The 27,363-nt window shown below is 46.6% G+C and overlaps 8 protein-coding genes across 8 annotated transcripts; 5 read left to right on the top strand and 3 right to left on the bottom strand.

Annotated features, from left to right (window-relative positions):
• Window positions 1-253: 253 nt before the first annotated feature.
• On the top strand, window positions 254-8,896 carry LOC128709098 (short-chain dehydrogenase/reductase family 16C member 6-like). The gene is made up of 5 exons (XM_053804085.1): window positions 254-312; window positions 1,978-2,058; window positions 7,807-8,118; window positions 8,193-8,370; window positions 8,453-8,896. The coding sequence occupies exons 1-5, from the start codon at window positions 254-256 to the stop codon at window positions 8,894-8,896; spliced, it is 1,074 nt and encodes a 357-aa protein (XP_053660060.1).
• Window positions 8,897-8,998: 102 nt separating this feature from the next.
• Window positions 8,999-10,248, top strand: LOC128719285 (short-chain dehydrogenase/reductase family 16C member 6). Its single transcript, XM_053812913.1, has 3 exons — window positions 8,999-9,456; window positions 9,565-9,742; window positions 9,805-10,248. Exons 1-3 carry the CDS (start codon window positions 8,999-9,001, stop codon window positions 10,246-10,248), a joined length of 1,080 nt encoding a protein of 359 aa, XP_053668888.1.
• A 736-nt stretch (window positions 10,249-10,984) lies between these two features.
• Window positions 10,985-11,526, top strand: LOC128707878 (lysozyme 2-like). The gene is made up of 2 exons (XM_053802872.1): window positions 10,985-11,137; window positions 11,221-11,526. Exons 1-2 carry the CDS (start codon window positions 10,985-10,987, stop codon window positions 11,524-11,526), a joined length of 459 nt encoding a protein of 152 aa, XP_053658847.1.
• Window positions 11,527-11,943: 417 nt separating this feature from the next.
• Window positions 11,944-18,205, bottom strand: LOC128709842 (maestro heat-like repeat-containing protein family member 1). Its single transcript, XM_053804869.1, has 7 exons — window positions 18,124-18,205; window positions 17,550-17,727; window positions 14,044-17,278; window positions 13,838-13,962; window positions 12,333-13,671; window positions 12,162-12,264; window positions 11,944-12,089 (listed from the first exon to the last, which is right to left on the bottom strand). The coding sequence occupies exons 1-7, from the start codon at window positions 18,203-18,205 to the stop codon at window positions 11,944-11,946; spliced, it is 5,208 nt and encodes a 1,735-aa protein (XP_053660844.1).
• A 558-nt stretch (window positions 18,206-18,763) lies between these two features.
• LOC128719274 (methionyl-tRNA formyltransferase, mitochondrial) lies at window positions 18,764-20,578 on the bottom strand. Its single transcript, XM_053812902.1, has 7 exons — window positions 20,570-20,578; window positions 20,491-20,519; window positions 20,314-20,375; window positions 19,852-19,924; window positions 19,577-19,783; window positions 19,196-19,497; window positions 18,764-19,128 (listed from the first exon to the last, which is right to left on the bottom strand). Exons 1-7 carry the CDS (start codon window positions 20,576-20,578, stop codon window positions 18,764-18,766), a joined length of 1,047 nt encoding a protein of 348 aa, XP_053668877.1.
• A 1-nt stretch (window position 20,579) lies between these two features.
• LOC128710116 (nucleolar protein 14 homolog) lies at window positions 20,580-23,080 on the top strand. The gene is made up of 2 exons (XM_053805160.1): window positions 20,580-20,982; window positions 21,045-23,080. The coding sequence occupies exons 1-2, from the start codon at window positions 20,580-20,582 to the stop codon at window positions 23,078-23,080; spliced, it is 2,439 nt and encodes an 812-aa protein (XP_053661135.1).
• A 381-nt stretch (window positions 23,081-23,461) lies between these two features.
• LOC128707962 (peroxiredoxin-2) lies at window positions 23,462-24,325 on the bottom strand. Its single transcript, XM_053802923.1, has 3 exons — window positions 24,293-24,325; window positions 24,006-24,199; window positions 23,462-23,924 (listed from the first exon to the last, which is right to left on the bottom strand). The coding sequence occupies exons 1-3, from the start codon at window positions 24,323-24,325 to the stop codon at window positions 23,462-23,464; spliced, it is 690 nt and encodes a 229-aa protein (XP_053658898.1).
• A 757-nt stretch (window positions 24,326-25,082) lies between these two features.
• Window positions 25,083-25,871, top strand: LOC128709109 (protein windbeutel). The gene has a single exon (XM_053804096.1). The coding sequence runs from the start codon at window positions 25,083-25,085 to the stop codon at window positions 25,869-25,871; it is 789 nt and encodes a 262-aa protein (XP_053660071.1).
• Window positions 25,872-27,363: the final 1,492 nt, after the last annotated feature.

The raw sequence follows: 27,363 nt of genomic DNA, 5'->3' as shown, positions 1-27,363 counted from the left end.
ACTCCTAACCTCCCTATATATACACCAGTACGTTGCGTTTTTTGCATGTGATTATCAAGAACTGGTGTGCATGTGCTTTTGAGTGTGAACTTATAATCTACGGTCCGATTCCGGTACGTCTGGTATTTGTCGCGAGTGATCAATCAAAAGCTCCGACATATTAACTACACTCTATAAACCTTGGCACAAAGACGACCACCAACTACTGCTAGTCGCCACGTTTGGCAGGTGCCACAAGAGCAACAGGATCATCATGAACATGCTGCAGGATGATAACATCGACAATGCACTATCCGTGTTCCGCAGTGACAGGTGAGTTTTAGGAGATATCTACTATAAGTAGTTACTTTCCGACACTATCCATTGATACTATCTAGTACTAAGTAGATACTGTCCGTGTTGAGCAATGATAGGTGGGGTTTTGGAGACACCAACTGTAAGTAGTTGCTATCCGACACTATCTATCTATACTATCTATTACTTAGTAGATACTGTCCGTGTTGAGCAATGATAGGTGTAGTTTTGGAGACATCAATTGTAAGTAGTTGCTATCCGACACTATCTATCTATACTATCTATTACTTAGTAGATACTGTCCGTGTTGAGCAATGATAGGTGGGGTTTTGGAGACATCTACTCTAAGTAGTTACTATCCGACACTATCTATCTATACTATCTAGTACTTAGTAGATACTATCCTTGTTAAGCAGTGATAGGTGGGTTTTTGGAGACATCAATTGTAAGTAGTTGCTATCCGACACTATCTATCTACACTACCTATTACGTAGTAGATACTGTCCCTGGTAAGCCCTGGTGATAGTTTGATTTTTGGAGATACCAGCTCTTAGTAGTAAGTATAGTTATACTATGCGTGTTGAGCAATAAGTGAAAACTATATGTAGAACTTCGGTTCTACCTAAAACAATAACACTGACAACATCCAAACTCAGCCAACCCGAATGTTCATCCCCCGCCCCCAAACAGATGTCAGCAGATCTTGCATAACCTGCAATCAGTCTTCTTTTTTTGTTGTTGCTCGTTTCGTGTTTGAACTCCACGTCCAAACACGAATTGAAACGCTTGAATGGACGCAGGGGTGGCATCAAGAATGAATGCATGGCTGCGGTGCGATCGGATGCACTCTTGCGATAAGCATCACGAGTTGGTATTATGTAAAAAAAAAAAAGACGGTCCCCAGTTAACCGTTTTGGTGTGTAACGCGATCAGCATCACCACTGCAACTATCGCGCGACATATGAGGAGGTTGGGAGCTGTGGATCATCGACAGGAACTCGGCGTACACACTCTTCGGCATGGCGTGATCATGTTGGGGATGTTTAGCGATTCTAGGCTAGTGTCCTGTGGAAAGGAACTCTTATCGGCCAATGCGTCGCCAGGGTGCTCAGCAAAAAAAAAAACCCAAAACCCCAAAAGGAGCGCGAGCTAAGAACCTCAAGGACTGTAATTACCTGCGGCACGCATGTACACAATTAATGAGCACGTGCCCGGTGTTAACGTTTGCAGGCGCTGCACGGAAGACTTCCGTCCCGTTCAGTTTCGGTTGTCGGACACACTGCTCCCCCAAGGCCCCACACGCTTAAGAGACGGAAGTAATAATTATTTGCCCATTATGCGCGCCTCATAATGCCCGGCTGGAGGTCTCCATGTGGGTCACTGTGCCTACCGCACTTTCGCCTCTTCACTTGAAGACACCACGTTACACGGTGCTGCAAAACGTGCGGTACGACAAAGAGGCGCGGGAAAACAAGAGAACGAAAGTGTTACAGTGTTGAGATCCGGAGGAATCAAAGGTGTCGCGGCGTGTTGTTAGAATGTAGAACGTCGCACGGTAAAGTGCCGAAGCGTGTGTTGCCTTACCTTCGTATTGCCGCTATCTTGCCAAGCATTTTCCCTTTTTGATTTATTGATTTTTCTCCCCCCCCCTTTTTGTTTCCTTTCCCGCATCACCAACGGCAGGCAGTTCATCGATAATTCAAGCTCTGGCATTCCACCGCGCCCGCCAAGAAACACACGCGAAGACAGCAACGCCAACGACCGGTAAGTCAACACAAAGACACCGCGCAAACACACGGTCGACGATCGTCGTTACAGTCGGGGAAGCTTGGCACCGGCGATTGGCATTGACATTTTCCGTGCCACCTGCTTAGACAAGGGTGCTAATTGGGGTGACGAAACCGACAAGCATCCGAATCTAGCAGCACAAACAAGCGCAATGGAGAAGGTTTGCATTGCAAAAAAAGAGAGAAAAAACAATGGCGCATGACACAACAGTAGTTTGTCCGGTGCTTTAGGGCGGGGTATCACTCCGCCGGAGGTGCACGGAGCAACAACAGCGCTTTCCAGAACCGTGCGGAACAAGCCCGGCGTGGTCACCGTATCGTGACCCCAACCTGGACCTGATTCTTGTCCACAAGTGTGCGATCAATGTGATAAATTAATCGTCCACACCCCCGCGCGGACCATAACGCTCCAACAAGCGGTACGCTTGTGCGCAATGACAGCAGAGCCAGTGCCAATTATATGATCATTGCCCCTGGTTGCACGGTGGACGGTTCGAGTGACACCTCGCATCGGTACCGGGTAGATGCACCGGTCTGCTTCCGCGCAACTAGCACAGTACCTCCTCGACACTTACCTTTGCATGTCGGTTTCGGATGTCCAGGTTATGTTATTGCTGGGTTAACATTTATACATTGTTGCTAGAAGTTGCTCAGATCTTCTTCTTCTTCTTTTTATTTGGTTGGTTGCTTTAGGCCTCCTATACTCTCCTGGTTTGGGAGTATAATGAGAGGTCTCCATATCGGATGCGGGAGTGGAGCTGCTTAGATCAATAACACAAATTCTTGAAATTGCGACCAACTCGGCAATTCTGTCATCAAGACTCTACTCACCTCAAGAGACTCAAGAGCTCCGTTGATTCCAACGATGACTTCGGCTATTCTTCTTCCGGAGCTAAAGAACCTCATGTATATAGAGGTCCTAGTTTTGTGCTTAATGAATCTTTTAAGAAGAGTCATTCTCACAAGTCACAAGAATTCTTTTGTGAGATCTTTTGATAAGAGTCATTAATATGAGCATTTTGGGAGTAGTCATTCAAGTCAGGAGTCGACTCTCAAAAGATTCCTGAAACCCATAATCTCTTGGAGATATAAAGCGGAAGGGAGACCCTAAAGAAAGAAGATGTTCCTAGAGGTCTCAGATTATCTCCTATTCTATCTCATCCACTTGCAGTACATCACTCACAAACTAGTTCCATCAAAAGCGATGCAACTGGAGCAGAATATCCCACGTTCTCTATCGATTGGAGATGTCTTAAGGATCTGATGTCCGACAATGTCATTAGACATCAGATCTGTGTGGTTATGCGAAGAGGATTAAATTTTCCTGAGTAATACTGTACATCATAGCTAGTAAGAGCCGAAAACGGTTGTGTTTATATGAATCTTTAAATTCAGCATTGGACGGTGTGTGAATAGGGTTGGGTAAACTGATGACCTAGAAGTCGTTAGAGAGCGGCATATGCCATTCGATTTCAGTTTTCTAAACATTTTCCGATCGAGGTTAGTGTGTTCTTAAACGCCCGCTCGTTAGCACAGATAAAACCGGTTTTGCCAAGTACGCCTCGGCAACACCTTCCCAAAGGGTAAAGAACCCGAGTGTAGCTGGAGCCGGTCATGCTCGGGTCATGCAACGATTAGGACGCTTTCGCCGTTTCGCACACACGCTGCAGAACGTTCACAGCGGTCCGCCACCGTCTTCGAGTGGGTGATAAAAAAAAGGCCACCACCAGGCGCAACACAGTTCTAGCTGCGTCCTTCGGAACCGAGTTTAGCCCTCGCCTAGTTTAGCGCAAAGGATGCGCGTCTAGTGGCGGGGCCCGGGCCCCCTGGACTGGTTTAACCGGTTGCGGAAAGGTTGGTACGAGGCAGAAAAGCGATCGAAAAGAAAACCCAAAACCGGCCCACCCGCCTCCCCCCCCCCCCCCCCCGCCGCACCGCACGCATCAAACACAGAACTCACGCGTGGTGCAGCAGTGTCCTAGGTCAATACCGTTGCCCCCGTTACCTCCCCCCGCCACCGTGCACTGCGCGGCGCTTTCGTTTTCGCTCGTTCGCGGGTTTCGCGGGACCGGGCGGATGGTCGAACGCGTGGCAAGGTCAACGGCGAGCAGCGCGCGAAACTGCCGGCACCGTTGCACGTTGCGAAGCGTGTGGAATGCGACCGGGTGGCAGTGCTCCGAAATCAGATCGAAGGTCTGCTGAACGGATAAGACCGAACCGAGATAACGAGTAACGTCGTACGCTTTTACCGCCACCTTGTTGTCGACTCTGGCACAACGCAATTTTTGGGAGTAAGCGTTTAACTAAATGTCATCTTCGATACTGCTGCTGCAAGTCCATGTTGCATGCGCTACATACCCACCGGGCAGATAGGGCAGAAGTTTGACATGTGTCGGACACATCGGGGCTCCAGCAAAAAGGCACCCGGCACAGAACGTTGACTTCACAAAATGCGAAACAACTAATTACGGCGCGCCGCCCGCGGGTCCTCCGACGCGGCAAGCGAGGTAGCCACGTCGCTTGACCTTCTGCGTACCTCACATGTACTGCACGACACTGCTAAAGGTCAGTCAACTGGCATCGAACTTGCTTGGTCCGCAGTACCGAACCTGAACCGGTAGCGCGGTGCAGGCGGCACACGGCTCCGTGGCGAAGAGTTGATCTGGATCCGCACAATCTCTGCACCGGGGGCCGTCAGAATGGTTCACCTTGAAGTTATCCGATGCGTCTGTTTTTGCGGTTTTTCGTGAACATGGCGCAAAATGTTTTTGTATCGTATTAATCGCCTTCGCACAAAACCCCACTGTCTTTAGGTGTGTGTGTGTGTTTCCTCGTAAGCCTAGGGACGGTGGAGATGTCATCACATCCGTGGCGAAATCGCTAAAGCAACTCCCTCAAACATCTGGATTTTATTATGTTTCGCATCTCATCTTGCGGGAGGTTTTTTTGTTGTTGCTACCAAGGTATGGATCAAGTGCGTCAGACGCACACGAACCAGCTTGACATCTCTCTGAGCTTCCGCTGGGTATGGATCTTTGCCGGAGATCTCCTGGGGGCTCTTCAGTTTTTTTCCTATCTCGCCCCACATCCACCACTCACGTACCCCACCAATAATGGGGAAGAATTTGAAGCTCATGTTCGAGCGATGATTGTTGCATTTCTTCCTCTTCTGCACAGCAAAAAAAAAAAGAAACTCGTTTTTTTCCCTCTTCATTTACGCTGCTAAGTGTTTCTTCCTGTCCCTCGCCCGGCCGAGCGGGTCGCGAATCGTGGACAAGTACGGGACGTTCTTACAGCCCGCCGTACAGCCATTCTTTCGCACATGTTCGCCCTGTCCTGCCCTTGGCCCGTAAGCCGGCCCTACGCACCGATCGGTTTCGAAGATCGTCGTCGAACATCTCCACTCCCTCCAGTTTTTGCGCCGCTGGGGTTTTAGCTTTTTAGCGGGCGGCGGGTGGGAGTCGAGCAGGAAGGCCACACTATCCGGCAGATGGATTGTGCGGCCCCGGTCTCGCTCAGTGGTTCTGGTAATTTAAAACAGCATCGGTGCGTCCGGACGAGCTTCAGTGTGCGGTTGGCAGCGCAACGGTACGGGCTAAATACAGACCACGGCAGGCTTTTCAGCAAGCCTCATCCGCTTGGGAAAAATCGAACGTGCCTTAGAAGGCGAACCATTTACGTGGCGTACGTTTCGCAGAATTGCACCCGGTGCTGCTTAAAAGGTCCTGGCAGTTGTAATACGCAGTGCTTTTGCTAATACAGCGTGGTGAAATTTCTAAAAAGGTACAGCGCGCGAGAGCTGAGATATTGCATATCGAAGCTACCGTTTTGCAGATCTCGCCGCACCACACCCAAAATCCCAGTTTGATTAGACAAGTGTCGGTAGTGTTCGGAAAGCATTTGGACAACTGGCAGCAGTGTGTTACGTTACGTTCTCGCGCCGGTTCCAATCACCAACCTAACCTATATCAGCACCTGATAACCAACGGCGGATCAACGGAAACTGCTGATAAGACGCCCTGCTTCAGTTCGCACCCAGTCAGTGTGTTGGTGTCGCGAGCAGATTCTCTCCGCCGCAGTGTTGTGCAGTGCGAAAGGTTCATCCGGTCCACCTTCTAATCACCGCGCGGTGCCGTCCATACATGTGCCGCTTCCTGGTGTGCGTGTGTTGGGACAGTGATAGCGCATGAACTGTTTGATACCGAAATCAAACGAAAGCACTTTAATCAGAAATAGAAACCATCGACGAATTTCCAATAAACACGGCCGTGTCACGACCGTCAGCCCTCAGTTGAACTCTGAACCTGTTTCGATACGGTGCTCCAAGTCGTCGACCAGCAGCGGTTGAAGCCCAAACCGCACCCGATCAATCTGTAAACCGTAGCGTCACTCAACCCGAGAGAACATCCCCGCAACAATGCCTCAGCAAGAGTAAGTGTTCATGTTCATGTGTGTGCGTTTTTTGTGTGTTCTTCTTCACCTACCCGTCCCGTCCGGTGTTCTTTTACTGGGCTCCGGCGTACAGTTTGTCGACCTATCATCGAGGTGCTATGTGTTCTAATTGTAAACTTCATTGCAAATGGAAGCCAGGTGGTTCTGGTGCGGTGTGGGCCATAACATGTGAGACACACATAACAAGCTGCAACAAGATCCATATCATCTTCTATCCTTATCATTTCATGTCTCCCACTGCATGTGCAGGTGTTACTGGTCAGTAATGCTGAGCTCTTAAGAGAAACTTGCAGTTGAAACAAGTGTTTGAAAACGTGAAGATTTTCTCTGTTAACGTCCAACATTCAACCTCATCGTTAGTAGATGTGTACGCTATCGTGTCAAAGTTGAATCATTCAGTATGTTATATCTAAATAAGAGGCCATATTAGAGTAGGTTATAGCTCAAGTTTTGTGAGCAATTAACACTCGCAATATCTCCCTGGCTACTGCCTACAAAAATCTTGAAAACGACGTCCAAAAGAATGTCGATGTCATGTCGATTCGTTAGAAACGTGTAGTTAACACAGTATCCAAACGAACCTTGACCATAAGGACGGAGGCTTTATCAAAGCTGCCTGTAAGCGCCATAAATTCGATTCCAATCATCGTATCAGCTAGGCGTAGCTAAGAAGCTGAGCTCGTTATCAAAATCGAAAGGTTCAAGTTCATGTTTACATCGATAACTCCGGCACATTCGTGCAACTTCGATACAGGCGCGTGGGGCGATAATTCCCGAAACGGTCACTTCCAGCGAGATTTAAGTGAGCTTTAGACCATTATCGCCCAAGATACCACACATCAGCAGATAGGTTGATAGGTGGCGGGGGGGCATAAACACCATTAAAATTCATTTTTGCAAATCACTCCTCATATCCATTAAGATCTTAATGTTGTTTTTTTCTGTTCTTGCAAACAACCGGTTGTTTCTTTTTTTTATGTCGCTGTGTTTGTTTTGTCGTTCAACAAAAAAAAAACATAACCACATCATTTGTAAACGTTTCACTAGTGCCTTGTAACAATTACTCATTATTAGTCGTTAATTGTTGTGATTCGTCAATATTTCCTACGTCCAAGTGTCCAAGTGTCCAATCTATGTGTGTTATTGTGAATGTGTCCAACGCCATTCCGTCAATGATGTTATCCCACTTCAACGTTGGGGAGAGCCTCGGTAATGTGGAGTCGCCGGGTAACGGCAGCAAGTAAAGCCACTGATATTAAACCCTTAATCGTAGCGGATCGTCGAACAATCCCGCCGTTATGGCGTACAATGCAGTGCTGGTACTGTTCGACGTGCTGGTGTTTATTGTAAAGTCCATGTACATCGTCGGGCGCGGATTGTTCGAGATGGCGGTACTGCCACCGGCCCGGGATGTAAGCGGCGATATTGTACTGATCACCGGTGCGGGTCACGGAATGGGCAAGAACCTATCGCTGCAGTACGCGAGCCTCGGTACCACCGTCGTGTGCGTGGACGTCAACGAAAAGACGAACCAGGAAACGGTCAACGCCATCAAGGCCAAGGGTGGCAAGGCGTTCGGTTACATGTAAGGCGAAGCGGTTTGTGGAGTTGTTGCAGGGTAATGACTATCCTTGAGCTCACCGTGTCTCTATTTTCCAGCTGTGACGTCACTAACCGCCAACAGGTAGTTGAGACGTGCAAGAAGATCCGCGATCAGGTTGGCATTGTAACCATCCTGATCAACAATGCCGGCATCATGCCGACTCACTCGCTGCTGCAGCAAACGGAGAACGAAATTCGCAAGACGTTCGATATCAATGTGTTGGCACACTTTTGGGTAGGTGTTGTTACTGTGCTGGAGAGCACCTCCCGGACATCCGTTCACTGTTTCGTTCTTCCTATATTCGGTCCGCGTACAGTTCATCCAGTCACTGCTGCCGGACATGATCAAGCAGAACCGGGGCCATATTGTGGTGCTGTCGTCGATCGCCGGCATGATCGGGTTCAAGTACCTGGTACCGTACTGCGGCACGAAGTTTGCCGTCCGCGGCATCATGGAAGCATTGTCGGAGGAGTTGCGTGCCGATCCGGCAAAGCCGAACATTAAGTTTACCACGATCTACCCGTACATGGTGGACACGGGACTCTGCAAACGGCCGTACACTCGCTTCCCGAGCCTGCTGAAGATGGTAAAGCCGGACGATGCGGCCGCCGCCATCATCGATGCCCAGCGCCGTGGACTGATCGAGGCGTCCATCCCGAAGTATCTGCTCTATTTGAACACCTGGTTCCGCAATCTGCCACTGCGCGTCGGTCAGGAGTTTGGCGATCTGCTAGACACTGGCCTGCAGTCGGACCTGTAGAGGCTTTCGACCTGCCATAGGCCGAAGAGCCGGAGTCTTCCTAGCTACTTCCTTTCTACTTATTGCTCTAGTGTTGTTTGTTTATAAACCGAATAAAGACAAATGCTTCTAGGTGGGCATTCCGCTTTTTTAACAGATAGTGTTGTTTTCTTCTGTAGCGCACAAGTACTCGCCAACAAAATATCTGACTACGCGCCTCAAAATGCTTTAACATGCTTCTACTCTGTTCTTCTGCCTCCCCTTAGTCAAAGCGCAACACCGAATGCCGGCGTGAAGATGTATAATCTGGTGATCCTCATCATCGACATTGTCGCCATGTTGGTACGATGGATCTTTCACACGCTCGAATCGTTCTACCGGTTGGTGGTGCCACCGGCAGCTGATACCGTGCACAACGATATTGTACTCATCACCGGGGCCGGGCACGGCATGGGACGCTGCATGGCACTGCAGTACGCTCACCTCGGTGCCACCGTTATCTGTGTTGACATCAATGAAAAGATGAACACGGACACGGTCACCACCATCCGGCAGCAGCGTGGCAACGCATTCGGTTACATGTAAGTAGACGCACCGCAGGCGAGATAAAGACAAAGCGAAATGGTTAATGTACACGTCCCGCTCACGATTGGACTTTTGACCTACTGTTTCACTCTATCAAAAACCAGCTGTGACGTCACCAACCGTCAGCAGATTATCGAGACGGCAAAGCAGGTGCAGCAGGATGTCGGCACCGTTACGATACTGGTGAACAATGCCGGCATCATGCCGACCCATCCACTGCTTCAGCAGACCGAGGGAGAAATTCGCAAAACGTTCGAAATTAACGTTATGGCGCACTTCTGGGTACGTATCACTACTGCGACTGTAAAGAGCACAACTAACCACGACCTTTTTGTTTTGCACAGCTGCTGCAAAGCTATCTGCCCGGTATGCTCGAGAAGAACCGTGGCTACATCGTGGCGATGTCGTCCGTGGCCGGTCTGTGCGGGCTGAACAACCTGGTGCCGTACTGTGGCAGCAAGTTTGCGGTCCGTGGCATCATGGAGGCGCTCGCCGAGGAGCTGCGACAGGACGCACGCAAACCGAACATCAAGTTTACCACCGTCTACCCGTACATGGTCGACACCGGGCTCTGCAAGCGGCCACACATGCGCTTCCCGAACATGATGCGCCTGGTAAAGCCGGAAGAGGCCGCCGCCGCCATTATTGATGGTCAGCGTCGCGGTCTGGTAGATGTGTCGATACCGAAGTACTTGCTGTACCTGAACACCATCATACGGGTGTTCCCGCTGAAGGTGGGCACGCTATTGCGCGACTTCCTCGACAGCGGCGTGGAGTCTGACCTCTGAGAACTGGAGCGCTCCGAGGCTGTGTTCGAATGAGGTTATATTATAGTTTGTTATTTTTAAAAGTTAAATATTCTGATAACGCAGCAAGCATAGACGGACCAACCACAGCCACCGATGCAGTAGCCATCCATAACAGTAACCCGCACGTACTGGGAAGTTACGATTACTATAAGTGACAACTAGAGCGTTGGAGATAGATTAATGTAAATATCTTTTCACCATCCTCCCTCTCGTGTACACATTACAGATATTTGTATATCAGGGATGGAGAAGGATAATTGAACGGTGTTTTTCTAATGTTTCATTAAACGTGACTATTTGTATAGGGAAGGAATAAATTTTATCTAAAATGAACCATATGAACGAGTCGATTAACTATAGTCAAGTAACATTAACCTTCCTTAATTGAATACGGTAAATTGCTTACATCAGCGATCAGCTCTAAACTTGTACACAACATCAACTGCAACACATCTATTCAAACATCTATTTTGAGCGGAGACCATCACACCAATCTAGTTTATAACAGAGGGTAATGTGAGCGATACGTATACATGTACTAGAAGTTCAAGTCTGTGACCTCAACATGAGTTCCAACATCTCTGAGAGCATCTGGTTTGCTCAGCTTATCAAATTGGGTACGACTCTAATCGCAAGTCGCTTCTTCTATCGAATAAAGATCAGTTAATTGACTAACCCAGATTCAACCACATCGCAATCTCAACACTCAAACGCAATGGCCTATTGCTGTAAGATCGGTTTGTGGGTGCTAATGCTATCGTTTGTGATGGCGGACGGTATATTTCTATCCAATCTGAACGCTACCTGCTTCCGGTGCATCTGCGAAGCGTCGACTGGTTGCAGCACATCAACAACGTGCAGGCAATCGGTAAGTTTAGTGCTGGAACAGCTGCTATAAGATTCATTACTGTTTGCTGTACATACCGTGACATACTGTTCTCCTCCGAATAGTACTGTGGTCCGTTCTCCATCTCCCGTGCCTATTGGATGGATGCAGGGCGAATGGTTCTGCCTGCTGACGAACCAACGCGTTGGGGTGCGTTTGAAGACTGCGCAAATGATTACGAGTGTGCGACGGGTATCGTTACGCAGTACATGGAGAAGTACGGCACGGACTGTAATGGCGATGGGTTAGTGGACTGTGTCGACTACACGATGCTGCACGTCAATGGTGGACCGCACTGCCATGGTGCGCTCGGTGGTACCTTCGCCAGCAGATTCTTTCAGTGTTTGCGGCAACGTAAAGCGTATTCGTAACTATCGGTGTCGAAACCTGTTGCAAACCAAACCAATACACGCGTAATCTATCGGGAGACGTTTCGGATTGCTACTATTTAACGATGATGGAATAAAGAACCGTACCCATATACTACCGCAACCGTAGTATGCATTCATTTCGATAGCTTGTATGTAAGTGTATATATCGGGCATACCTTGGTAAGAGAACCGTATCGCAAGCTCAATCACTAATAATTAAATAGAACAAAGCACACACAGTTTAATGTGCAAAACAAGTTAACAAAAAAAATAATATAGACAGAGACAAATTCTCTTGATACAACGCGTAATGGAATAAATGTTAAGTAGTTGCAATAAAACTGCTCCTCTTCAGTCTCGGCCATCCTCTATAAAAAAAGCTTCTTAAGGTCGTTCACCCTACCGACAGGAACAGCTTCACACCTCACCGTAAATATAACCGAGTGCTTCAGAACCACTTACTTTCACCGTCGTGCATTCGTCCTTCAGCAAAAGAGATATTTTGTGGCCAATCTGTTCCATATGTTGACACTTAACGTTCGCATTCTGACAATGAAGTAATCCTGAAATTGTGCAACAACGCATTGTTACTGAAGCATTCCTTCACTATTACTCTCATTAAAAAAAATGTTTACCAATAAGTATTGCAGCGTTCCCTCGTATTTCTGGCCATTGACTTCGCAACATTGGTAAACATGCGTCGATAAAGTCGTTGATCCAATCTTGTAATTCTTCACCCTGTCGAGAAGAATAAATTAGAATGAGAGATAAAAACCACTCGAAACAAAATCGGTCACATCACTTACGATGAGTTTAACAAAATCCTTCAGGAAGTTGGCACACTGCAGTTGACCGTGTTCCAGCAGATGGTTTTGTGCTAGTGCATTCATCTTTGCCGTACCGAGCAATGCGCACACATTCTTCAGCGTGATCTTACACGCACGGGCAATCATACTGTTCTGTTCGCACAGGTGCAGCAGCAGCGTACAGAGATTGGCGCGTAGCTGCTCCATCAACAATTCCGAAATGGTCTCGTGCTGTCCATCCGCATCGATCACCAGCTGCTTTAGCTTCAGCCCGCATATATCACCAAACAGCAGGATGGCCGATTCGCGCAATTCCGTGGAATTTTTCTCGAAAAATGGTCGAATGCGAATGGCGGACGACACCTGGAACGGTTCAAACTTGGCCGGTTCGATCGCCTGCAGCACGCGGGACAATCCCCGCATACTATCCAGCGGGATGTTGATGAAGCAGTGTTCGTTGTAATCCTCGATACCCTTCAACAGCGACGTCAAACACATCGTGGCATATTTGTCGATGTCGTGCCGGGTTAGGCTGCACACATACGCCATGCCGCGAATGCTGAGCCCGCGGACGAGTGGATTCGGATCGTTCAGTGATGACTCGAGGCTGAGCATAATGACCGAGGCCGACTCACCGCACGGTTGTAGCGGCACCAGATGTGCGTAGAAGCCGGCCGAAGCGATCCGCTGCGTATCGTACGGGCTGCTCACGTACCGGCTCATGGTCGTTACGATCTGGCGCATAAGGGCCGAGTTGATGCCCACCTCACTGGCGGTTGCGACACCGAGCGGTGTCAGTATTTCGATGAAGCTGTTCAGATCGGTGCTAGCTGCCAAGTCCGGACAGACGGCAAGTACGAGCGAAATCTGCTGCATCCCTAGCGTGTCGAGGAACGTTTGGAACGCTTCCAACACCATCTGGCACGGGCTAAGCTTGAGCGCGGTGTCCTTGCCACCGCCCACCGTTCCCTTCGCTCCACGACGGTTGCCTTTCGGTATCGTCACGTTGCCCGCGGTACCCGGTTGGGCGAGTACAGTGTAGGGTGGTAACAGCGTTATGTAGGAGGCGAGTGTTGATAGCAGCATGCAAAAAATCTCCGCAAACCGGGTTTGCATTTCATTCTTCAACTCCGGACAGCGGAACATCTCCCGCAGCACACAAACGATCGCGAACGGGTGCAGTGTGGCGGTACGCGTTGCTTCATCATTCGTTTCCGGCTGTTGCTGCTGTGGCTGTTCGTACAGACTGGTGGAGGTAACTGCGCCAATAAAATTATCCAGAACAATACCACTCAAATCTGGATCCATTGTAAGTGTTTTCCAGTACTCAATGACGTGACTAAAATAGAACAATACAAAAAATCAACATTAATGAAATTAGATTCCCTATTGCAAGTTAACACTTTAACTAAGTTGCTATAGTTAGGTTTGGAGGTGTAGGGCATTATGACTAGATGCTCCAAGAATAAAAAAAATGTAAGAATATAGTACATCCTTTAACTTACTCTTCAAGTGGTAAACATTGCGAGAGAATCTCATTGCACACTAGCTTTGGGTGGTGTTTCGTTAAGGCTAGAATCGACTTCAATATTGTTGTTTTGGCCCGCGGTACTTCACAAATTTTCACAGCCTGCAAATCAACCAACAAGTTGCATACATTATTAACATGTTAATGAGGTGTTCTTTAACGTTCGGGAATACTGTTGCTTACATAGAGACATTCCTTCACCAGCTCTGGTATAGCGTGGAACATTTCCGAGCCCTTGACGTGCATGAAGAATTTCAGCACGTACGACGCACCAATGACGGAACTCGATTCCGGATCGGTCACGCTGTACAGCAAGCATTTGCTAAACTGCACATACTGGTAGCTGGACAGCCGCTGGGCGATGATGCGCGCCAGTTCCGCCGCAATGCGATAGATATCCTTCGCATCGTCCGTAACGATCTCGTCCCGTATCCGGTCGAGTTCGTTCACCCACTCGACGCTGCTGTCCGCGACAGTAAGCGTCTCGTACACGCACGCAATCTCGAGAATCTTTTTCAGCACATCCACCGCCGTTTGCCGTACGGTCGCGTTCGAGTCGATGCAGCGTGGTATGATCTTGCCAAGCATGCTGCCGGTCTGGTTAAACTTGGACGGTGCCTCGCATCCGATCTTCATCGAACGCATATACACCTCGAGCGTGCTGTTGTACACGTGGCACGCGCAGATACGCACCTCGCCGTTCCGATCCTTCAGCCACTTCTCCAGTATCGAGTGCACATCGTCCAAACAGGCGGGCGATGCATTCTGCTGCACCAGCACCGTCTTGATGAAGTGGTTCACCTCCGGGAGGGAAAGGTTAAGAAACCGTGCCAGATAGCTAGTGCGCGTATCATCCTCGGTAGAGTCCAGCCGGGATTTCAGATTCTGGGCGGTGGTGAAAAAGTAGAAACAGATCGCATTCAGCAACCCGTTCACGTCAAGGTTTTGCTCCTCGGCACTCAGCTTCACCAGTACCGTCGCAAGCTGTATAATCGAGGGCAACAGCGGTAGATATTCGTTTGCACTGTCGGTCGTGATGGTCATGCAGATCCGGTGCAGATCGGTCCGGTTGCGTTCGCTGGTCATGCGCTCATCACCATCCGCTGGTGACAGTTCGGCGGTTAGCGCGAGCAAAGTCTTCAACACCAACTGACGCACAAACAGCTCCTTGCTGTCGAACTGCGCGATCAGATATCTCACGACCGAATCGGTAAAGTGTAGCGCGACCGTGTCCTTCGGCGCTCGTCCAACAATCACGTGCAACGACTGTAGTGCCAGTACCTTCAGCTTGTACGCTTCCAGCTCGCGCGCACTATCCTTGATGAAGTTCAGGTTCGAGAAGAAGCTGCTCGACTTTTTCACCGCACCCTCATCGATCACGAGTGCGGTCAGCTTGGCCATTACCTTGTCGAGATGTTCGACCGATGCGTAACCGAGTGCTTCCGCGTAGTCCTGCATCAACCGCTCGTACTCTTCGCTTGGTGCGTTCTTTTCGCCCTTTTCCGCCTTTGCCAATGCGATGATCAGATCCAGCTTGTTCGTTATCAGATGCTCATCCAGGGAGTGACACAGACACACACCAAACACCTTCACCAGCATGCGCTTCTCCTGATCCAGCGGGGGCACGCGGTACTCTACCGTTTGGGTGCCGCCTGTTCCACCACCGCCACCGCCACCAGCACCGCTACCGATCGGTTGATAGAGTGGCAATTGATGGAACATTTCGGCGATGATGCTTTCCACGAACTTGTACTCATCCACATCGCGGATTGTTTCCTGGACGAAGCCAAACAACAACTCAAAGTAGCGCCGCTCATCGATACCGCTGGCTAGCTCCGTCTGCAGCCTACTCAACTGCTCACTCCACAGCGGTACCAAGTGACGGTAAAGGCTGCCGGCGTAGCTTTTGAGAAACGCTAGCAGATGCTGAATACGACTCAACTCGCTGTAATTCCCGAGCAGTGCAAGCGTGCGCACGAACACGGAAATTGGACGTGGCGGTGGTTGTTCGGGCTCCGTTTCGGAAGCACTCTCGTCGAACGGATTCTGAGATTCGGTCGCTAGGGCCAACTCTGGATCTTTCGTAAACAAGTTTGCAAGACACTTCCCGATCGTACCGCATATGTCGGTAAACTCGTAGCGTAGGTACGCCTGCAGCAGCTCCACCTTCAGCATATGGTCCACCGTACCGACGGTGGACGAAAGTATGTGCATCGTATCGTTGCACGCACGCTGAAACTCCTGATGCTCATCCGCACTGCCATGGTCGAGATTAATCTTGCTCGGCCGACAGTTGCTGCGTATGAGAAACGTGACAAACTCGCGATCGCGCACAAAGTTCTTCTGCATGAACGCAACCACCGTCTTCAGCAGTACAATCTTCACCTTGATTGGTTTTTCCGTCGCTAGCATACCCTTCAGTATTGCCGTAATCTCCGACAGCTTATCGCGCACGACCGGTTCGGAAGTGTTAGTTAGATGTGTCACCACCAGGAGCGATTTGATGCGTTCCCGCTCGTTGTTGTTGCGCAGATGGATGAGCAGTATCTCGATAATCTTGTCACCATACTCTGGCGCGAGCAGATCGAAACACCGCAACACCTCAAAGTGTCCCTTTACCGTTTGCGGTTTGTCGTAGTCGGGATTTACGCACACCAGCTCAAACAGACAGGCGACCAGATTGTCCGACATAGGGGCTAGCAACTTTGAGTCAAGCTCCAGTACCGTTTTTATAATCGCCGCCAGGTACTGCGTGATAGCGCTCCGGTCCAGGCTTTTCCTGTACAGTGCCAACACACTTGTGACGGTTTTCGAGAGATTGTCACTAATCCGCTCGACAGGAAGCAGCGGATACATGAAGGAAAACGCATTCAAAACCTCACCGGTGATCTTTGGTTCGCGCGACGATAGCCAATGGGCGTGAAAGTGATCATACACGATCGATACCTCGTCGTGAATTTCGTACCGTACACCCGTTTTCATCGGTATCTCTTCGTTTGGGTTTTGCCTTTGGTACTCCTGGTATTCGGAAAATGCTTCACAGAACCGTCCTATCGCGTACGCGTACGCTTGACGAAGGAAGTCTTGCTTCACGATGGACAGTGTGGGAAGAATAAGGCCTAGAATAGGCTTAATGTACGGCACCGTATCCATGGTGTTTGCCGTCGCAAGCGCTCCCACCGATTGCATGATCATGAAGTTACCGAGCTGATTCTGTTCCAGATGTTTCACAAAGATCTCCATGATTTCCTTGCAGTATCGGCGCCCGACCGCGACCAGTATTTCCCGGCAGGGATTTTGTACGGCGGTATTCTGCTCGGTGATCTTCATTATTTCTGCCATGCTGTACTGGATGCATTTCGAGGCCGTATTGGGATCGATCACGTCGATCAAGTTGGTCGCTATATAGGATATCACTCTGCAAAAGAAAGAAAAAAAAACAAAATCAATTAGTTATAACACACATACAAAACGTGCTTAGTAAGAGTGTAGAATATTTAATCTTTTCTAGTACTGCAAAGATTCTGTAAGTTTAGTGCACGTCACAATGAGAAAGGTGGTTACTCTTGGTAATACAACTTGTTGACGTTCATCAATACAATGACATTTTTAACACATCGGATCAACTTTCAAGCATAACTGAGATACATCATTTAACGGATTAAAAAAAAGGTTTCATTTCACCTTACCTCAGTATGATTAGAGTGTGTGTGTCACCCAGCTTTGGATGTTTCTTTCTGTATTCACAGAACACTTCTACGATTTCATCGTGCCGTCGCTTGGCAATGCGGATCAGGGATGCTTCCGTCGTACTACGCAGCAGCTCCTCCTTGTCGTTTAAGCTGTCCAGCAGACTATTGACGACCGCTGCCGAAATATGCATATTGGTTTCGGAGTTAATCTACTGTACTTTCAAATCAGCAACACTACATTAAAAAGTGAAACTTTTTTTCCGCGCAGTAATAATACTTGGGCCACGTTATTTGGTAATGAGTTTTAAGAGAACCGTAACCATCGACTACGAACGCTTGCAATGTAATAATGCCACCACATACGTGTATTCCACCGTTCGTTTGATTTGTAAGAATCGAGCTGGTAAAGTTATTGGGTTCTATTTCGTTTTTGTTTTCTTTTTGGTTGTTGCTTAGTTGTTCGGGTAGCTTGAAACAAATTTTCTCCTGATAAGCGGCCACCGGAGAGATGAACGAAAAACTACAAAGGCAAAAAAGTGAACTCACACACATTCTTGATACGCTTACTCACCGATTAGATGCTGGTCTTGTTTGATAACGGGAACAGGAGATGGTTTTCGGTTCTCTTCCAATCGTTCTGCGTGCCGTTCCATGGTTTTCACTGTAACTACGCTTTACTTCTGGCTCTACAACCCTACGCAACTAGCGGGGAACGGGTCGATGCGTATGCGTCGGAAATGTAGAAATCCAACCAGCCAAAGACAACACCGAGCACGTCTCGGTTGACTACACACCATAAGATAGTGCGGAGACTTTCTTGTTGTGTGTGAACTGTATTCGGGTGATAGACTAATAGCCCTTTTCTTCTAGATGCTATTTGGCTAGCACAAGAACTGTGACTAACAACTTGTCGTTTTGTTTGGGTTTGTTGCGCGTCTGTTCGTCGCTCGGTGGATGAAACGTCAAATTCAGCTGATACGACAGCTGTGCAAGAAAATAAGACTAGATAATACACATACTCCCAAACGATGCTAGGTTAACATTGGAGCCATCCAAACATTGCAATGTTGTATGAATATTTCAATGTCAATAATGCTATTTAATTTATTTGTGATATAAAATAATGCTTACTTACCTGGTACATAAACTAGCATGTATTTCGTGAATAGGAACATTCTGTTCTAAAAAGCTTTACTATCTTCGTTTCGCAATCACTTGAAATACCTTTCCGATGGGGCCACTTTGCTTAGAAAGCCATTGTAGAAGTCTTGTCCTGTAAGGATCTTCTTTCCTCCGACGGAGAGTTGGTGTATTTCAAGTAGTCGGCCGTCACCACAGCGAACCGTTAATTGTTTATGCCGTTTTGAGTATTCTACATTGCCTGGCTTGTTCTGCACCGTTTCTGTCAGTACTGGTTGCTCTCTGTTAAACGATAGTTTGAATATTTTCACAACATCTCCACCAAAGGTAGTGAGTAAGGGTCTTAAACCATACAGAGATCGGTACAAATCATACACCCTTATAGCTGTCGAATTTTCCCACATAATTTCAGCAAACTTTTGGTCGACTTTGGGAGCTGTGGAACAATAAACAAGAAAAACAATATAACTCTGCATAAAGAACAGATCAGCAATGTTATGTACCGTATGTTGCTTGCCTATCATCCTGCATCGTTTGCTTTTGGTAGTAAAGTTCTAAATCTTCAATGCATGTGATCAAACATTCAGCCCCAATGTTGGCTAACTGATCGTGCACATGAGGCATCAGCGTGTCGCGTCCAATATTGACGGAAGACTGCAGAAGTATTTCACCCACATCGAATTGCCTGGGTTTTATGCGCATTATACTGATGCCTGTTTCCTGATCGCCATTAGCAATGGCATGGACTATAGGTGCTGCACCTCGCAGCTTTGGTAGTAGGCTAGCGTGTACATTAAGCATTCCTCTAAAAAGAAAAAAAAACGTTTTAATTAGGGGGATTAATTAGAGATTAGGGAAGCACATTTTAGGTAAATAGAGCTAACCGATTGAAGGAATTGATCAAGGACTCTGGGATTAAATGGCCAAAGGAAACAACAACTCCCAGATTAAACGAATCAGCAGTACTTCGAGAGAAGGATGTCCAGTCGTGCATCGGTATACCTTCTGTTCGGCTGTACTGTTTTACCGGATTCTTTGCCGCTTTGAAGGACGTAACCACCTCGAGTCGTTCCACTCGACCATTACCTATTCTATAACGGAACAGAACAAAAAGATATACATTCTCGGATCTATGTTGCAAAATGTTGGATTAACTTACAGATTCTTATGTATAATTTTTAGGCTTGGCAGTGAGAAGTGGTCTGTACCGAAGAACAACACTTTAAGGCGGCAAACGTTGGAGAAATATCGCTTAACACTGTTGTTATTTCGAATGATTGGAGACCACGGGAGCTTTTTATGTAATTGCATATTCTACTAGTCTTCTAATAAGTGTTTAATGTTCAAAATTCGAATCGAGCTTATTATATCAACCATAAACACAATTTTCATTTAGGTATAGCAAGACGATTCTAGGCAATCAAAACAAACAAATGACAAACCGGTTATATGCGCGCTACAATTACAGCTTGCGGTGACCTTTCAGTGAAATTAAAAGATTATATAATAATAAAATTGTAATAACTTTATACACAAAAGACAAATAATACCCATTTTTCTTGCAATTAATGTACTTTAACGTGTTCAACATTCTACAACAATTTAAACAAATGTAAATTGTTTACATTCGGGGCTGTAGACGATTGTTGTAATGGAACAGTGGCGACGCCAAGTGGACAATAGCTTGACGTTGTTCAAAAGGTCAACATAGTAGCGCCGCGTAGTGGTCAATGGAAAGAAGCTACCCCTCTGTGTGGTTGTCAAAAACGGCTGTCAAGCATTGTTTTCATAAGAGCACATGGTTGTGTGGAGAGTTTGTATTGATAACTAGTGAAGATTAAAAATAGTGTGTATCGAAAAAATAGAGTGTTTCCTACTGCCGTCATCATGTGTGCCAAGTTGAGTAAAAAATCCGATGCAATACTTCGGCGGAAAGCATCGACCGCCGTCCAGAAGCCGAATCCGTTTGAAACGATGGTGATGAAAACGAAACATGCTGTCCTCAATCGTGGCACACAATCAAAGCGTCCCGGTAAACTGCAACGTATGTCGTACGAGAAGCGCGATCAAACGCTGGGCAAAGAATTTGCTCTAATGCACAAAACTAACCGTTTTTTGGACGCACGGACAAACAGTAAATATGCGCGTGGGCCATCAAAGAAAGCGCAAGCGAAAGAAATGTTCAACCTCAACCTAACGCATGGTGGCCGTACGATGCACGAAATAGAAAGATTCGACGATGTGCCTGATGGAGCGGATGATGATGAGGATGAAGATGGAATGCTTCAAGGTAGTTTGAATATAAATGTTACCCAATGTGATTGATTAATTAAAATTTATGTATTATTTTAGAATCCTTCACCAATGCAACGCATTTTGGCGGTGGTTCAGATGACGAGGACCCTAGAAGAGATCGAAAAACTGTCATTGAGGAGATGATTGCGGAAAGCAAGCGACAGAAAGCCGAACGGCAGCGGGAAAACGATGAGTTGTACGATATGCGACAGAAGCTGGATGACGATCTGAAAAGTCTGATGCCACAGTTTAACGAACATATCCGGAGGGATGATGAAAGGCCTCAAGTAGATGATTACGATCGAGCTTTGCGTGAGATGGTTTTTGAGCCACGTGGCGTACCAACAGAGAAACTAAAGTCGATTGATCTAGCAGCTACAGAGCAGAAGCGCCGTGAAGCTTTGGAACGCGAAAAACAGGAACGAATGCAGAGTGAGCTCAACGCACCAAAAGTAAAGAGCTCAAACCGTCCCGTTTCGGCCGATGCACTGTCCGATGAATATCTGATAGATGATGTTAATGATAATGATGAGAATGCGGATGAAGATAGTGAACAGGAGGATGAGAATGGTCTAAACGGTGACGGCGAGGAAGATGGATCGAACAATGAGTCGAACGATGATTCTGATAGTAGCGATGTGGACAGTTTATCGGATCTAAAAGCAGCTACACAGCACGATTCTGATGATGAGTCTGAATCAGAAGATGAACCAGAAATGGAAAAGAAAAGCACACCAATAGCAAAGCCACCGGTACAAGCAACAACAGAGAAAGTAAAATACAACGGGTCTGTTTCTTTGCCTGTGCTACGAATCGTAGATGTGCCGAGAGAATACGAACAGTTTGCTGAGATGCTTAGCGATAAAAATGTTACTGATCGAATAGACCTAATAGCGAGCATGATACACACACTGAAACAGAAGAGTTTCCTGAACAAATCACGCTGGTCGGTGCTTTTTGCATACATATTAAATTATCTAAGCGATCGTTTCACGCGAACAACTTCAATTGAGGAAGAGTTTCATGCGTTGCATCTTCTTACTCCTCTTCTTCACGATATAGCGACAACGGATCCTTCTGGCATTGGCAATGTGTACCTTAGTGTTGTGGAGGAAAAGTACAGTGACTTTAAAAATCATCCCCGTCACTATCCTGATCTGGCTACTTTGGTATTGCTCAAACTAGTTCCACTGCTTTTCTCTGCTTCCGATCGTAGACACTCCATCGTTACACCCGTGTTGGTATTTATTGGAGAAATTCTTACCCGTTGTCAAGTTCGTAATCGACGAGATATTAGTCGTGGATTGTTCTTGGTAACAACCGTGCTGGAGTGTGTTGAGCATTCTAAACGGTTCCTTCCGTCAGCAGTTGCATTCTTAGTTGGTGTCCTAGATCAAGCCTGTCCCAAAGGATCATTACCTCCAATCGTAACCCTCACGCAACCGTTTAAGCAAAAATCTTGTTTGCTACTTGTTGATCCCGAAAATGACATTAGCGAAAGTGAGGTGCTTCAGCTAACCGCACAGGATCTTCTTTTGACTCAAGTAACCCCATTGTTCAAAGTGCGTGCTATCGCTTGCACCGTTTCGTTGGTAAGCGCTCTTTGCCAGCAGCTGGACAGTGTCGCAGCAGTAGCAACCCTTGCCAAACAATTCCTCCAACCGTTGAACATTATACCCAAACAATCATACCCATCTCCGGTGCAGGAAGTGTTTCAACAAAGCAAGGACAAGCTAAACGAGCTCGCGGCACGATCGCTAGCATATTTGGTACAGGCAGAAAAGAAACCGAAACCATTGCGGCTGCTCGAACCGAAGATCAATCCGGTCTACGAAGATATCCGGCGACGGCCAAAGGCGGCAATACCGTTGCGTGAACAGCGTCGAAAGCTTCAGCAGAAAATAAAGAAGGTTGCACGCGGGGCAAAGCGTGAAATTCGGCTCGATAACGAGTATATTTCGAAGCTGCAGCACAAACAACGCATGGAGAGCGATCGGGAACGCAAACAAAAGGTGCGTCAGATATTTAGCTATGCTTCGTCTCAGCAAGCCGAACTAAAATCGCTCGATAGGAGGGCTAAATATCGTAAGTAGATACGTCATGGAGCACGTTTTTAGTTAAAGTTAGTTAAAAAGTATCGCGAATTAAATTAATTGCGTCAGTTATTATATGCATGACCTAAAGATCGTTAGGCCTAGAAGAAGCAATTAAAAGCAGAAAATGATAAACCATGTAAATTCAACTTTAATTTAAGGAAAAAAATGTTTCAAATCGTCTATAAGATTTGTAAAATGTATGCTCTATGTTATGTTCAGCCGTTTTGAAATACAAATTGTAATTGAAAAATAAACGAGACTTTGAACATTATGTTTCAAAAGAAATGCGAAAGGCTCTTGAACCCTTTTATTTTATTACATAAAGAGTGTCACAGGTATGCTGCTGCATCTTCTCCGTCCCTTATGTTGGTCCCCATACTACTTGCCATGCTTTTCGAAATATTCACGCGAATCCTTCGGGTTCGGCTTGATGGTGGCCGCGTTCGACTTTGGTTCCCAGTTAGCAGGGCATACTTCGCCGTGCTTTTCCACGAACTGGAACGCTTTAATCAGCCGGAGCGTCTCATCAACCGACCGACCGACGGGCAGATCGTTGATAGTAATCTGGCGCACCACACCGCTCGGATCGATGATAAACAAGCCGCGCAGCGAGATGCCATCCTTCAGCAGCACGCCATAGTCGGCAGAGATTTGCTTGGTAAGGTCAGCCAACAGTGGATACTCCAGCTTGCCCAGTCCGCCCGCTTTGCGTGGTGTGTTGATCCAAGCCAGGTGTGAGAAATGTGAATCAACGGAAACACCAACCACTTCCGTGTTAAGTTCCTTAAACTCCTTGATACGATCGCTAAACGCGATGATCTCAGTTGGGCAGACAAATGTGCTAAAATCAAGATAATTAAAGATATAAAATAAAACAAGAAAATTAAAGATATAAACCATGCAAACGTTGCGAAACACTTACAAATCGAGCGGATAGAAAAACAGCACCAAATATTTGCCCTTATAATCTTCTAGCTTAATATCTTTGAAGTCATTGTTGACGACGGCAGTTCCCTTAAAGGATGGAGCCGGATGTTGAACCTGTGCGATAGAGAGCATTCGTCCGGTATGGAGGTAGCTTCGTTGGAATCCAACTCCGGTCGACAGTCGGGAGCACTACGGCATCGAAAGAGGCATGTAAACATTTTCATTACATAATCTATGATTTATGCGGAACGGATCAAGGCAGTGCGTTAGATTAATACTTACCGCTTGTGCTAGGTTGCGAACCAAAAAGGACATTTTGAAGGACAGCAAAACAGACCGAAAATTTGCAATCACTGCCACCGATGTTCACTGCACCAAGACCGAACGTTTCGAATGTTCTTTTATTTCTGTGTGTGCTGCGATTCGCCGAATTGACAGCTGAGATAGAAAGGAGTGAAGTCTGTCACATTCTTCGCAGCAAAACATATCCGTGTTGCCAATATGTACCGAAATTGCTATCAATCTTTTTCAATTGTGAGCATTTTATGAATAGAAAAAAATATTGTTTGTTGGAAATATAAGTCATGCATATCTCGCTACATAATTGTGCAATTCGTTCAACTTTTATTTAGATCACAAATAATTAACCAATAAAAATATGTTTGATCTGGCAACACTTTAGTTATAAACAAAGTTCTGCAGACACCATTTCTTCTACTTGCTCTTTACCGGCACGGGTTGATGTGGAGTGGCGATTGGTGCATTAAAGTGAATAACAAATTAATCATTTATTTTACAAGCAAATTGCATTTTATTCTGTGTAATTTTATTCCACACTTATAGTTGAGCAGTTAAACGTTTGTGATAAATGCAGGAATCAATCGATTAATGGATTCAGATGGCAGATTGAAGTGAAGTTGTGTTCTTGAAATCCATGTTGTGAATCCATTTAGAATTTATATTCTGCATAAAGGTATGCGCATTGTGGTGTAAATTTAAGTTTTCTTATACTGGTAGCAGGATTTAAACCGAGTTACCTTTTCTTATCACAGCTTACCATCATTCCGGCGCAATGTCGCACAAGTCTTTCGTTCTCATTGCTACACTGGTCGTCAACGTGCTAATTGATAGAGGCAACGCCTGGACAGCGCGTGGCTGTGTCGACCTGGACTCGTCCACGTTCGATAAGGTAACGAATAAGTTTCGTTATAGCCTGGTAAAGTTCGATACAGCCTTCCCGTACGGTGATAAGCATGAAGCGTTTACGAACCTTGCACTTGCAACCGTCGAAGTCACGGACGACCTTTTATTTGCGCTAGTTGGCATAAAGGATTACGGTGAGAAGGATAATGCTGATCTGGGCAAACGTTTCAACATCCCTAAGGAGTATCCGGTGATAAAGCTATTTATGGGCTACGGTAGAGAACCGATCGATTTCCCACCAGGCGAGGAAGTGACCAGCGAAAATTTACGCAAGTTTCTAAAGCGCAACACTGACCTCTACATTGGATTGCCGGGATGCGTTCAAACGCTGGATGAGCTGGCACTAAAGTTCATGAGTACGGATGATGCGACGGAACGGCAAGCTATTGTGGCAGAGGTGGAACGTGCCGAGCAAGGAACGGATGCACTAGACCCCACGAAAAAGTCTTTCCCGATGTATCTATCTCTAATGAGAAAGATTGTAAAATCGACCCATCCACCGGTGGATGTTTTAAGCGAGGAGATGCGACGAGTCGAGAAGTTACTGACGGAGAAGTTGAGCGAAGCGAAGAAGGCTGAGCTAAAGTTGCGCATCAACATTATGCTTTCGTTTAGTGTGTCAAACAGGGCGCTGAAATATGAGCGAACGGAACTGTAGGAACGAATAAATGTTCTTAGATATTGAAGGACATGGATGTAGCGTTATCGTTCAGGCGATTCGAAACAAACTGAAAAATGTTTGGCATCAATAAGGTAAGTTGATGAAAATTGTATGAAATTCCCCGTTGGATTAAATCGTTTATGGTTGACCGTAGAATTTCTGACATCTAGCCGAATCGTAATCATCCAATCATTGAAATGTGAACTAACGCTTGGTAAGTAATTATCTTGTAGTTCAAACTAAACTAAATATTATTTTCCAATCAAATGACAATGATAAAACTATGCATAAAAAAGGATGTGATAAGTACCATATCAGGTGGTACACGATATATGTTTTTAAAGTTAAAGCGTATCGTATCTACCTTAAGATAGTTTAGTGTGCACCTGCTTCGATCACAAAGCGTACGGTATTGTGCGGCAGCGTACTACATTACTTGCTCTTCGTCCCAATCTTCCCAATTCCCAATTCCCTCCTATCCGCGGATATAACCTCCCAGGCAAATGTTCCTCGGCTGGTTGATTTCTACAGATGATTTCTCCTTTCACAGCAGCCGAACGTGCGACAAACAGAAAAAAGGGAGAAAGATACAGTGGCTGGAAGAAAATTCCTCCAGAGTGATGAGAATTGCCGGGGAGGAAGCGATAGGAAGATGTATGAAAAGAAAGCAAAAATATGTTGTAATGAAGGTTCCGGAGGAAGTTGGAAAGCAACAAGAAAGAGAGAGAGAGAACTGAGAGATGTTTAGTTAGCAGGGAAACACAACAACTCACAATATACACCCGATTGAGCGCTGATCTACTGCCAGAAGTGTTTCGGTTGCATCGAAGGAAACGACCTGCGGGGCACTGGCACAGCAGTAGAAGAAGCCGCACTAAAATTGACCGTAACTGAGGTGGCATTGAAGCGTTTCTTAGCAGCACATACCTTATCAGTTGTGTTTTGCGAAGGGAGTGTTGTATGTTTGGACAAACGTCGATACGGAAGCATAAATCATAAGCACTATGATAACTGTCCACTGACGATAGTGATCAGTTATGTATCCGCATAACCATGCCAATCCATCATATTTTGGAGTGACATCTGAAAAATTTCTTCCGTAAGGTGGATTTCCCCACTACACACTACCAGTACAGTGGTTCCTAATAAAAAGAGAATCATGAAACATGCGAGAATTGCCGAACTTATAACAATATCCTATCAGCATATAAATAATCCAAGCGGTCAGGTTAAAGTAAAGCTAAGTTATGTATTTTCTGTGCATTTAAACTAACGTTCAACGTGCACGATTATTGTCTCCATTAGTCTGATAGGTCTAGAAGTACTTTAGGAACAATTCTCGAACGACTGCTAATTCTTGACATCACTGTTAAGCGTTATATGTAAATTAACACCTCTGTAGGTACTTTTGGGTGGCACCGTTTGAAATCCTCACCATTCCACTCCAAACCTTAAAACCTTGCTCCAACTCTGCTCCGCTCGTGGGTTA

This window comes from Anopheles marshallii, chromosome X (genome assembly GCF_943734725.1).
Source record: "Anopheles marshallii chromosome X, idAnoMarsDA_429_01, whole genome shotgun sequence".
In the NCBI taxonomy this organism is placed as follows: domain Eukaryota; kingdom Metazoa; phylum Arthropoda; class Insecta; order Diptera; family Culicidae; genus Anopheles; species Anopheles marshallii.
This window is presented reverse-complemented; position numbering and strand designations above follow the sequence as displayed.